We start from the raw sequence: 12526 nt of genomic DNA, 5'->3' as shown, positions 1-12526 counted from the left end.
GGCCAGCTCCCGCTGACCACCGCTGGTATAGGGGAACCACCTAGCATACTTTTCTGAATCTGCTGGGATTCCCAGGCTTCAGTGTGACCCTTGAGATTGACCTAGGTGCATCTCTAGACTAGACCTTTCTTTCCTCTTGCTTAGTTGTCCTGGGAGTCCCATACCCTGCCTTTCTCATACTCCAGGGTAGCCTGCCTGCCACTGCCCATCTGTTGCTTTTCAGTGAGTCTATTTGTAAGTCACTGCAGGACAGGGCCAGGGTCTTGGGAGAGGGCCTCCTCCTCTCTTTCTCTGGAAAATCTTCCAGAGATCCCTCTGGATGTCACCCTTGCTTTTGTTGTTCCTTTATTTGACCTTCCTTTCCCATCCCAGTGAACTTGTCACTAAATTGTCCTTTGGCTATTTTCAATATTTTTAACAGAAAAATCAGAGGAGCCCATGTTTACCATAAAATGTCATTGATTCCCCCAAAGGGAGGAGCATGGGACAGTTTGGTGGGGGAAAGAGGTCTTGGAGAAGAAAGGCTAAAGCTTGGAATTCAAGGTGACCCCCTTTGAGCAATAGATACGTGCTGTGCACTGATTCGGACTGGCCCAAGCTTCAGCCAGGCTTGAAGGGTTGTTAGCCAATTGGTCTAAGCAAAGGAGATGATATGAAAAGGACAGCCTGCTGTTCTGATGGACCCAGAGATCTTTCTCTCTCTCTCTCCACACACACACACCGCACAGACACAAAATCCATTTTCATTCACAGAGGACCCACAAGACACTTCTGCTATCTATGACCACCTTACAATAGGACTCCTCCAGGGCCTCTCCAGGCTGTGGTTGAAATGCAGTTCTTGGGCTAGTAGGTCACTAGGCCATGTGGCATCATAGTCTATTTCTGAGATGTGGTCAAGTACTGTTCCTAGCACTGGTCTAGGGACCACTTGAGTAGCGACTCATCAAATAACACCTATAAAATGGGCCTTCAGCACCCACATCATAGGTGATATGAAATGATAGATACCATTTATTGAATGAGCAGCACTGGCTTGGAGAGGAACAGCCTGCTGGGAAGGCTGGAGTTTGCCCATCTGGAAAAACATGCTCTTGCCTCAGCAGAGTAGCCTGTTCCCAGACTCTAGTTGCCTCAGCTGGAGTCAGAGAGCAGCTCTTTGAATGTCGAGGAACTAATTGCTCCTGCATACTTGCCTTTGATCGCATCTAACCCATCTGCACCTGATTTATGCATCCACTAGCCAGCATGAGATGCCTCAGTTAGCTCCATGGGGAGATAACTCAGCATCTAAGGTGACCTGACTCCTGATCTTTGGTAGGGAAACCAGTGTTCCTGTTGTCCTATGGAGTTTCTCAAATGTTTTGTGGTTTTGTGTCCAGCATGATCACCACTAGCCATATGTGACTATTAAGAACTGATACTGTGACTAGAATAACTGAGGAAGTAGAGTTTTCTTTCTATTAGACTTTGATTGATTTTAATTTGAATAGCTGCCTAGGATAGTGGCTACCTCAGTAGGTAAATACCTAAGTAGGTCTACAGTAATGAATAGTCCATTACGTCTAGCCTGCCTCTAGTCTTCTGTGTGTGCTTATATTGAGAAGAGGTGGGTGTGGGGGAAGAAAAAATGGTCAGAACACCCATGGTGATCTTTGCTACCAAGCTGAGAGAGAACTCTATCTCCTCATGACAGTCTTCTTTGAGGTCCACAGCATGAGCGTCCAGCTATTCATTTTACTGGGTAATCTTGGCAAAGCCATGCTCTAAGTCTGGGGCTGATGACCTCTGGCTCCCTGTCTGAGTCCCATCTCAGTCCTCATTGCCCGAACATATCTGCCTTTTAATACTACTAGCATATTAGTGGCCTCAGAGTGTGTATTCATGTGTGTGTGTGTGTGTGTGTGTGTGGGTATGTGTTTATATACGTGTGTGTGTTATGATCATGCACATACATGTATACTTATGGACACACATTCCTTTGTCCAGAGCTGACTGTTTTAGTCCTTGGCTTCCTCACTCTCCTCTGGGTGACTTCCTTAGCTTGTTTCCATTCCCTCACTTCTCTGCCCTCCCTGTGCCCTGTAAACTAAGTCTTCCCAAGCCCTACTGCAGTTTCTTCATTGCCCAGTGTCCCCAGCTGACAGAAGTGCTAATCTTGTCACACCCAGCAGCTGCGTGCAGAAATGCTACTGCAAGCCACAGCGGGCTCAGCAGCACTCTTGCAAGATGTCAGAACTATCCACCATTACTCTGTAAGTGTGTATGGCCGTGGCTGTGGCCGGGAGTCCTGGAGGTGGGGAGGGGATGTGCATGTTGCTCTTGCTGCCACTGTCTTGTGCTTGGGTTCTGCCAGGCTGGAGGAATGTGGAGAGCCACTGTATGCCTCCCAGCCTACCCTATTCCTGGCTGTTGCATGTTGATATGTGTCTTGTGAGCTCTCTGCAACCTTGTGGGTGGGGCTGGAGGCATGTGAGTATTGGAGCTGTGGCACTGCAAGAACGTCCTGACGTGGTGGCTACTGATACCTGTCTGACTCCACAGCCAGCGGTTAGTGGCTGCTGACAGAAGTGTGTCCTTCCTCAGCCCCCACTTCCTCTGGACTTTAAGTCTTGGCAGTTGCAAAACTGTAAGAGATCAGAGCTGGGATGAATTCTCTATGTGATGAGCACATTGCGTGTAACCTGGCTAAGACTCTGTCTCTACAAGGACCCTATAAGGTGGCTCTTTGCACTGTTTCCAGTGTATAGATGAGGAAACTGGAACACGGCAAGGTGGAGTAAGTCACATGACTGGGAAGGCAAGGACTAGAGCCTCGAGCATCCTAAGAATCACACCCTAGGTCACCTATGACGCCCACAGAGTTAGAAGTGTGGCTTTCCTGGCAGCCCAATCATAGCTCTGATTGCTGAGAGTCTCTGATTGCTGGAAGCTCTTCTTGGAATTGTAGGACTCCTCTTCCTCTTGATGGCTTTTTTTTTCGGTAGGAGGATGGAGGTAGAGCTGTGTCACTGTCTCTCTGGGTTAGTCACAGCTCAAAACTTTTCAGCTCAGAGGTCCACAGGTCCCCACACTGGATTCATGGAGACCCCTCATCTGTCACCACTCACTGTCTGCCAAGGGCCCGCTAAAGTGTTCCTGGCTATTATTCTTGTCAATGCTGTGGGAGTGCAGATACTGCTCTTGGGCCATACCTTGGGAAAACCTCTGCTCAGACCCAATCTGTCTTGTGACTGGGAAGTCTGGCACCATCCCTGAACCCAAGACTTCTAATGCCATTGTGAACACTGGAGAGGCTTGGCACCTGGTTCCTAGGTTCCGTTTTACTCTGATGAAGCAAGAACCTGGAATGGGTACACTGTAGAGGGAAAGCTGGCGAAAGAATGCAGGGCCCTAGACTGTGTTAGGACACAACAGGACCTCCAGATCTGCATGTTCTTTGCTAAGCACATTTCTCAGCATTTCCAACTTCCGTTCTGTCTCCAGACACACCCTGATGCTTTCTGGTGGGAGATCCTGGGCCCTGAGAGGCAAACAGGACCTGGTGCCTGGGAGATGCTGGGTTTTAAGGATTCTAGATTGTATGCCTGGGTAGTCCTGTTGCTCTTCCATAACCTGGGCATTTCCAGTGCTGACTATGTGCCTAAAGGTGGTTGCTGTGAGACCCAATAGATAAAAGAGGGGTTCTCTTCAGGGCCCCTATGCTATGGACAAAAATGAAAGCAGACTGCTAGGAATCTATGTGGGCTCATTGCAGGGACTCACTCATATCCCAGTGACCCTGTCCTGGTCTAGGGACCGTCAGTGGTTATAGAATATGCTTCCTTTGAGCAAGGAGGGGACTCTGAGACCAACAATTGTGGGCTTCCTTCTTTCTGGGTTGAACCTTCTCCTAAAGGTCACCTCAAATTCACATTCCTCCTTCCTTCCAATCTCTTTCTCCATTCCTTTCCCTCCTTCTCCTTGTCTTCCTTCTCACAGAGGCTAGGATATCAAGGGATTTATACAGAATTTAGGGATTTGGCATTTGAAGAAATCTGTATTCCAACATGCAGTGGGAATACTTTCTCCGAGATAGACTTGGAGTGGGAACGGAGGGACAGGGTAGACTTGATCCCAGTCAAAAGGTCGCCCTTATATTTACTGTCCACTTCTGAGGGCTAAGGTGTGACCACATAGGATGAGGCTGATGGTCCCAGGGGGCTGGGTACAGCTGAGGGAAAGAACATCCACAGGGGAGAGCCTGGGTCTCTGGGAGGCTCAGAGGGGCCCAGCGTCCTGGGATGGTTAGAGATGGTACCCCAGTCTGGGAAGCCCCTGTGATAATTTACCCCCTCTGGAGCAGCAGCTCCAGTCCACACATACCTGATGTCCTCACTGTGGACCTCTTCTGCCCCTGTACTGTTTGTTATACAAGGCTCTAACCTACTCTTGGCTCTATTTCAAGAGCTAAGAGCAGGAGAGAATCCCAGAAGGACTGGTTGGCTTGCTTGCTGTCCAGTCCTTGGGGTAGACAGTCTTTTCCTCCTTTGGTTCAGTTTCTGGGTCAGCATCTCTCTCTGATGCAGGTAGAATTTCTGCTTCATCATCAAGTTCTTCCTTGAAACCTTCCCAAGTTTCTTGCATGGCCCACCTATGACCCTCCTTTCTGGTCATCAGCATTGTACCCAGTGTCCCTGGCTATAACCAGATTCAGAAAAACCCTATTCCCATGGGTCTTAGGATAGCTGTTTTTGAATTCATGTAGCTTCCTTATGAGACAGGATGGGTTTGCTTTGGATCAACACTCTGGAATCCTATCTTAAGTTTTCCCCTAACTTTACATATTACTCAAGAGAGTGTTATAAATGGTATATTTTCAGTGGCCTTACAGGGTCCTGACTAGGTGCCCAGCCGACTTACAACATCCTAGGATCCATGTGCTTTAGTTGGCTCCCTCACTCCCAGGCCCTTGCACCATTGAAGAATGCCAAGAGGGTCTGTGAACAGGGGCACTGAAGGGTAGCCAGGGCTAATGACAGGCCCTCTGCCATTCAGGTTCCCAAGCCCTGCAGTCCCCAGAGCAGATGTTTGCTTTTTCCTGACAGACGGCTGGCCCGCTCCACTCTGCTGCTCATCCCACTGTTTGGAATCCACTACACAGTATTTGCCTTTTCTCCAGAGAATGTCAGCAAGAGGGAAAGACTTGTGTTTGAGCTTGGGCTGGGCTCTTTCCAGGTAGGTACGATGCATTCAGAGGACATAGTTTGTTGGAATTAAGCCCTGGCCTCTGAACTGCTGTCAGCACTGTAACCCTGTGAACCCCGACTTCCAACCTCAGTGTTTGTCTCTGACATGGCTACTAGATCTGATGTCCTCCACAGGCAGCAATGAGTATGTGACTGTAAGGAAGTTCATGCCTCACCACAGCCAGGAAGTGAATGACGGAAGTAGTGGTGGTGGGCTGTAAAGGGAGAGCATCTCTCTCTAACCCACCTCTTTAAATTAGTGCTTGAGTTTGATGGTCAGAAAATATTCTGTGCAGCTGGCTTGAATTGCTATCCAAAACTCTTTTCCGAAATTCACATTCTTACTCTGGTGAGGCTGTATTGCAGATGAAGTTCTCACCCAGAAATTGCAACCCAGGATTCCCATCTTTATGTTTACTGACATATTCCGACTATCATGCTTCTGGCTGTTTAAAATGACAGCCCAGGGTACTGAGAACCTACAGACCTGGCTTTCAGCCTTCGGAAAGGGTTGCTTTGTTGAGTATAGACTAGCTAAATTCATAGTCTGCCACGTACTTACTGCTCATGATTTGCTTTGCTGGGTAAAGATAGTCGTTGGCAATAGGGGCTATTTGGCAAGTGGATGTGAGATCCAAGTTGAGATGTCTATTAGTGTGGTCTGGTCTAGCAACACTTTGGCATCATGGAAGTGCCTGTCTTTGTGGAGAAGGGCATCTGCCTTATCTTAGAGCCTTGATCAGGTGTACCCTGTCTAGACTGTGGTGTTTTCTTCTTCCTGGCATCTTTTCTGCTTCCATTCCTCCCACATGCCCACAGTGTCTCTGGAGATCTCTCTTGCTGGTAGGCTCATGGTTGTTTGTGTTCTCTCCCTAGGGCTTTGTGGTGGCTGTACTCTACTGCTTCCTGAATGGGGAGGTAAGACACAGTCCTTCCAACTTTCTCAGCAGTACGGGTGGGGCTTGCTGGGGAAAGACTGGGAGCATATTTGTTGGGTTGGATCTTCCAGGTTCCCAGAAGTAAGGATAGGGAGTGAGTGACATAGCTACAGCGTTATGTGGTACCAATGTCTCCTGGCATGTCCCATCTGTTCGAGAATCGCTCTGCCTCTGCATTTAAGGCCACACCTGCAGACAGACTAAAGTACAGATGGTGAGCCTTTTGAGAACACAACTCCAGAGCTTGTTCTCTTCAAAAGACATGCCTTAATGAGTAGGAGCTAGTGCCTGTAGGTCATCAGCCTGTGGTGGGTTGTGCTGTTGAGCCACAGGAAGCCAGCCTCTTTGTCCCTGCTAGCACAGAGCCTGTGGGAATTTGGAAGAAAGCCTAAGGAGATGCCTGGAACCTTTTAGAGGTGTTTTATATAGAGCTAGCACTTGGGGCTCCCTCTCCAGCCTCCTGGGATAATGTTCTGGACCAGAGCCCAGAATAGAGCTGCCTGGGAAGTGGTGGAATGGGCTAAATGGGGAGGGGTCTTTTCCCCTGAGGCTGTAGCCTCAACAGGCTCTTCCTCTTGTTTTCATCTAAAACTCAAGACAACTAGCTGCCATGATCAGATGGCCAACTTACAGCACCGATCACATTAGGACAGACAGAGAGCCCAGAGGGCCTTGCTTAAAGCCCAGATGTGGGAGTATGGGCAGCTTGTCAGGAGTTTGCCAAGGGAGTGCAGACACGAAGTGGAGAAAGTGGGTGTGGGTGCTGTGTCTAGTCGTGCAGTCTGTGTACTGCGTAAAGGTGCTTGGCTGAAGTGGCATATGGAGGCTCAGGCTTTCTTGGCAAGGCAACCATTTACTATGTGGAGAGCTACATGGAAGTTTGCCAAGAGGCATGGACGATTTTCTAACTCTCAGTCTCAGAAGTCCTCACCGTGGAAGCATCTAAAACTGTGGATGTCTAGGTCTTATCCGGAGATGTTCCTGTCACCATTCATGGGCTTTGGGCATCTGGGATAGTTCAAGCTATCTGCATCCTACAGTGGTCGACGAGGCTGAGGATCTTTATTTGACCCCTATGCTTCAAGAGGTTGTTAAGAAAGTTTTTTTGTTGTTTTGTTTTTTTTTTTTTTTAATAGTTCCAAAGGACTGGTCTCTGAGAGGCCCTGACAGCAGGACACTGTCCAGAATCCTTGCCACGACAGACTAGGACAAGGCTGCAGGGTACAGCTAGGGAGTGGGTCAGGAGTCACGGGGGCAGCTGGGAAAGCACCAGGCCAGGGCATAGGAGATGCTCACCGGGATGTCACACGCATGTTGTTCCTCACAGGTACAGGCAGAGGTGAAAAGGAAATGGCGGAGCTGGAAGGTGAACCGTTACTTCACTATGGACTTCAAGCACCGGCATCCATCCCTGGCCAGCAGTGGTGTGAATGGGGGGACCCAGCTGTCCATCCTGAGCAAGAGCAGCTCCCAGCTCCGCATGTCCAGCCTCCCGGCCGACAACTTGGCCACCTGAGCCCTATCTCCCTCCTTCTCCTGCACAGGCTGGGGCCGCGGGCCGGTGCCTGCGCATGTTTGTGCCTCTCCCCTCTCCTTGGGCAGGCCCTGGGTAGGAAGCTGGGCTCCTCCAAGGGGGAAGAGAGAGATAGGGTATAGGCTGATATTGCTCCTCCTGTTTGGGTCCTGCCTACTGTGGTCCACTGAGCCCAATTTGACATGTAAATACACCTCAGATTTGGAAAGTTGCCCCATCTCTCCTCCAAACCCGCACCCCTGCTCACCTAGCTCTACCCACTGTGTCAAGGCCAGCCTCAGTGATGGCCTGATCCCAGGTACAAGGCCTTGTGAGCTGAGGCTGAAACATGCCTGCTTTGGAGAGGCTGGGGTAGTGCTTACCCCAGCAGCCTTTCACTGAATTGACTTTGGATGTAGGCCCTTCTCAGCCTGTACCAAGTCCTGCAATTGGCCAGGGATGTAGCTCAGTGTCCTGAGCACTCTTTGGAGTAGACCAGCCTGAGGCTCCTTTTGCTTACCTGGAATTTAGGTTGTCCAGGTGTCAGCTCCTGTGTGCCTGGGGGATGGGAGGGCTCCAGGGCTCTTTTAATCAAAGACTTAAGTTGGAGTGTATGTGTGTGTGTGTGTGTGTGTGTGTGTGTGAGGGAGGGGGTGAGGGTCAGGGAAAGTTCTGGTGCTTTTCATTTGATCTAAGAGCTGAGAGCCAGAAATGCAGATTCAACTGGGAAGGAGATGGGATAGCTGAAGATCCTACCACGTCCACAACTGTGCTCCTGACTCAAGACTGGATCATGTGGAGGCTTTATTTCTACCCTTTTGGCCCACAGTGGATGGTCTGAAGAAGCTGCTCTCCAGCCACATCAAGCGCAGAGAACCCCACCCTCTCTCTTCTCCATTTTCCCAGAAGTCAAAGCCATGTCTAGAATGAACCAGCCACCTTGCAGTGAAATCAATGAGTTCTGAAGCAACTTTCAATTTCTGTGAGCCAAGTCTGGGTCCAGGGCTACCCACAGCCCCACCTCTACTGATGACAAGGAACCCTACATGCCATCCCCAGCCTGGACTCAGTTACTAAACTCAGATATCTTCAAGACTTACTTCCTCTGTGTGCCCTTGACATTTGGATCACTTGTGGGCCTCTGAGAGTGTTTGGAGGGAACACTGTGTCTGTCATGTGCAGGAACAGGAGATGCTGATGGGAGGAGTGGGGGTTCTCTAGTGCCCATCTTGCCTCTCTGGCTGACTGTTTGCACAGCCATAACCTAAGACTTTAAAATAAGGCCACATCCAGTTTTGGAAAGGTAGAGGAAAAAAACAAAACAAAACAGTAATGCCATGGGGCCATGGGGCCCTGATCATTCCATGTTGATGCTTGTTCTTGTTCTGGCCTCTGTGGACTTGTTCATGGTCGTGCTCTGGAATGCATGGGGAGTGTGGGATGCTGTCTTCTTGCTTGCTGTTGTATTATGCAGAAGGGGTTCTACGAGATTTATGACAGTGTTGATGGGGGAGCCGTTAGAAAGACCGGAGACTGTTGTAGTTGATATGAGTTAGAGATGAAGTCTGTGTTTTTGGCTGGTGAAGTAAGTTCTTGGGTCTTCAGCAAAGCCAGAAGGAGTATGCACCTCCATGTTCTTTTCCAGAAACATTTAGTGGCTTGGACCACTGAGTATACATTGACCCTTTCCTCCTGCATCTTATCTCTTACCACCATCCCCTCCCCTGTTCCCAGAACCATGTTATCAGCCAAACAAGAAAATCAGTTGATCACCTTGCACTTTGGACAGTTATAGGGAGCCTGAGCCATTTAGAAGAGCCTTGGTCCAGTATTCCAGCTGGGCTCATGACTGTGAACACAATGTGCCGTGTGCCAGGCCACAGCTACCTTGTTTATGAAATGAGGTTGTTTCTAGTGCTTCTCTGGATTCTGTATTAGTCAAAAACTAAGGCAGGCAAACAGAGATGTATCCTTGTGTATATCATCTAAGGTGTGTATGTGGGGGGGTATGACATGCTGTTTAGTTTCCCATTTGGATACCACAGTACAAGATGGTAGAGCACTGGCTATGGTCATTTGAATGGGACCTCAGGCATTTTGTGCAGAGCTAGCCTTCTATTCCTGGCAGGGACAGGTTGCCTGTGGCACACTCCATCCAAGGTGCAGCCCTTGGGCTACAAACCCCATTCACTTGTCATCACCCCCACCAGTGGGTCTGCTTCACTGTGGAAGAAGAAACTGTGACTTTCTAGTTGCAAAACAACAAAAAACCAGATCAACCCTGAGCCCCCACTGCTTCCTGAGCCCCTGCTGCTGCTTCCTGAGCCCTGGGCCTGGGCCCTAGTTCAAGTTCCAGGTTCCTGTTGCTTTGTTTTCCTGTCTGAAAGAATTTTTTTTTTGCTAGTCTTGTGAGAAGATGGGCCTGAAGGATTGTGCATGTTCCCAGGTGGGTCTGACTTTTAGGCCACCGTCAGTGAAGAGATAGCATGAGGCTGGGTAAAGCCCTTCCCCTTTGACTCTCTTACATATATAGTGCAAGCAATAAGACTTACTGATTTGTGTGTAGGCCAGTGTACCACTGGGGTTCTGTCTAAAACCAACCATCTTCTTTTGGAATAGGCCCAGGCAAGAGTTGTAGTAGTGTAGCCTGGACCCAGAAAAGGGAAAGCTATTAAGAAATCCTGTCTGGCAGGTAAAAAGAGCTTCTTGAACTTGGAAACCTCAAGACAGGAGCGTAGCAGTTCCATGGGGCACCCAGCCTGTGAAGGATCATTTCTGGGAAGTAGGGTGTTGTTCTAGGAAACCCTAAAGGCCAAATCTCATCTCATGAACAACCCAGCTTAGGGGATGAGGACATCCCTGTCTTGTCCTTGTCTCCTGTCATGACTGTCCAGCTATAGGGTAAGCAGCAGATTTCAGGAGAGGGGATAGTCTTTAGAACATGGGATTATGTAAGAGGAATGCTGAGGCTGCCAGAAAGACAGATTTGTGGGTGAGTCTTGGGATCCACCATACTTTGGTCCTGACTACACTCTCAGTGGACAGTGATGAGGTTGTCCTTGACATGATCAGCAGCCCTTGGTGGGTCCTTTCCTAACCCTTCTCTTCCTCAGACTGACGTCTCTGGGGAGTTGGAATGGAGCTTGGTCAGCATACTGGTGCTTGGTCGCCCAGCACCAGGGGCTCTGCTATTTGGTCTGTACCCCCTCTTCCTTGGAGGGAAAGCTGTGAGAGACTCCCTTTTGGATTCCTTGAATACCCTTTACCCCATACAAAGAGAAGGCAGTGAGTATCATGTCAAATTCCACTTGAGCCTAGGGAGCTGGAAACCAGCTCATGAGGCAACAGGTATGCCTAGCATGTTTTTGAATGAGAATGTGGCCCTACCAGTATTGCCTAGCCTTGCGTGAGCCAGATGTAACACTTCAAGCAAGCAGACATTGAATGCAGTGTATCTTTTGAAGGAGTGGAAGAAAGACTAGTTGTTCATGCTACAGTGCAGGAGAAGCAATGGAGTTGGTATAAAGATAGAAGGAACTTGGCTCTCTCCATCTGTTCTGGGACTCCATACCTCCTCATCCTCAACCCCTAATCTGCAATGAGGTAGCCATGGTTGCATCATCATCTATCCCCTAGCTAGGAATGGAAACGAAATGCTCCCTGTGACTTTATAAACTCTGAAAACAACACAGCTGTGTGCTCATTCTTAGGGTGTAGACTCTGAAAGGTATCCTTCTTGCAGCTTATCTTCTGCTTTGAGCACTCTTAAGTTAACCTTTATCCTGTTTGTAAAACCACCAGCACTGAGGGTGAGGATGAAACCACAGGGCTCTGGTGGTCACTGAATTCCAGCTTTATCTTCATCACTTTATTCAGTTTGCTTTGAAGGTCAGGATGGCGAGAACTCTGAGTGCTGTGAGCATCTCTGTGCCATCTCTCCTGGCATCCTTTAAGGGTATGGGACATTCCTCAAGAATTGGCCAAATGCCCATTCTTCTTCCTCTCCCTGAACTCCAGATCCTGTGGTGTCTGTACTAAGCCACGTGTGTCTCGTCTGCTGTCTGTCTTCTGAGGCTTAGCGTCTGTCAGGGTGTTTCAGCCCTTGGTACTTCAGACGTGGCTCCAGGCCCACTCATGGGAGCTGGACCAGTCTGAGTTTAATTTCCCACAATAAAGATAAATCCCACGGACCTCACTGCTACCGCTGCCTCCATCAATGCTGTGCTCTCACCTTGTCTGGGATTTTAAGGATGTCAAACTGCTGTAGATGACTCAATAAATGTCTTATCATTTTTCTTGGTGCCTGTAAATTGCTGCAAGTGGAGGGCAGAAGAAAGAGAGGGAGGGAGGGGAATCCCCTTAGACTACCAGAGTAGTGTAGTCTTCAAAGCCTCGTGGCCTTTTGCCTTCTAGAAGAGAGGCATGAGAACAGCTCTTGAGTGAGCTTAAATGGAGGAGTGAAAGAGAGGAAGCTCTGTCCTTAAAAGGACATTCTTGTGATGTGTGTGGAGGTGGCCTCACTTGGGTGTCTGAAAATGGAAGTGGCTTACCCTAAATTCTCTGATGCCGCATGACCTTCATGTAGTTTGGTGGGAGCAGCCCGCAGATTCTGAAAGCCCCCAGATTGCCTACAGGGAGTGGTTCAGCTCAGCCCAGGTATGCCCTTAGCTGTCAGTGTTCCGCCCACAACCTTCTTGGAGCGTCAGCGTCACCCACCCCCGACACACCACGTAACGGATTCTAAGTAGCCTTCATTTCATTAAGGGCCCATTGTTGGTTATAACTCTTCTGCTCATTACGTTAGTAATATTTTAATTGCTGGCAATGGAATGTCAGCAATTAAAAAA

At 49.0% G+C, this 12526-nt stretch overlaps 1 protein-coding gene across 6 annotated transcripts in view; it reads left to right on the top strand.

Moving 5' to 3' along the window:
- Adcyap1r1 (ADCYAP receptor type I) overlaps positions 1 to 11974 on the top strand; it is a 48455-nt gene extending 36481 nt beyond the window's left edge. For 4 of the 6 annotated variants that reach the window (XM_021648147.2, XM_021648137.2, XM_060379963.1 and 1 more), the window contains 4 exons: positions 2172 to 2255; positions 5088 to 5217; positions 6105 to 6146; positions 7494 to 11974. In XM_021648147.2, coding sequence (XP_021503822.1) covers positions 2172 to 2255; positions 5088 to 5217; positions 6105 to 6146; positions 7494 to 7682 — 445 coding nt within the window. In that variant the 3' untranslated portion in view covers positions 7683 to 11974. The remainder of the gene's footprint in view (positions 1 to 2171; positions 2256 to 5087; positions 5218 to 6104; positions 6147 to 7493) is intronic. The other 2 variants (XM_021648156.2, XM_021648165.2) reach the window with 2 other exon arrangements.
- The last annotated feature ends 552 nt before the right edge of the window (positions 11975 to 12526 follow it).

This window comes from Meriones unguiculatus, chromosome 3 (assembly GCF_030254825.1).
Source record: "Meriones unguiculatus strain TT.TT164.6M chromosome 3, Bangor_MerUng_6.1, whole genome shotgun sequence".
In the NCBI taxonomy this organism is placed as follows: domain Eukaryota; kingdom Metazoa; phylum Chordata; class Mammalia; order Rodentia; family Muridae; genus Meriones; species Meriones unguiculatus.
The sequence above is the reverse complement of the archived record's forward strand: the minus strand, read 5'-3'. Positions and strand labels throughout refer to the sequence as shown.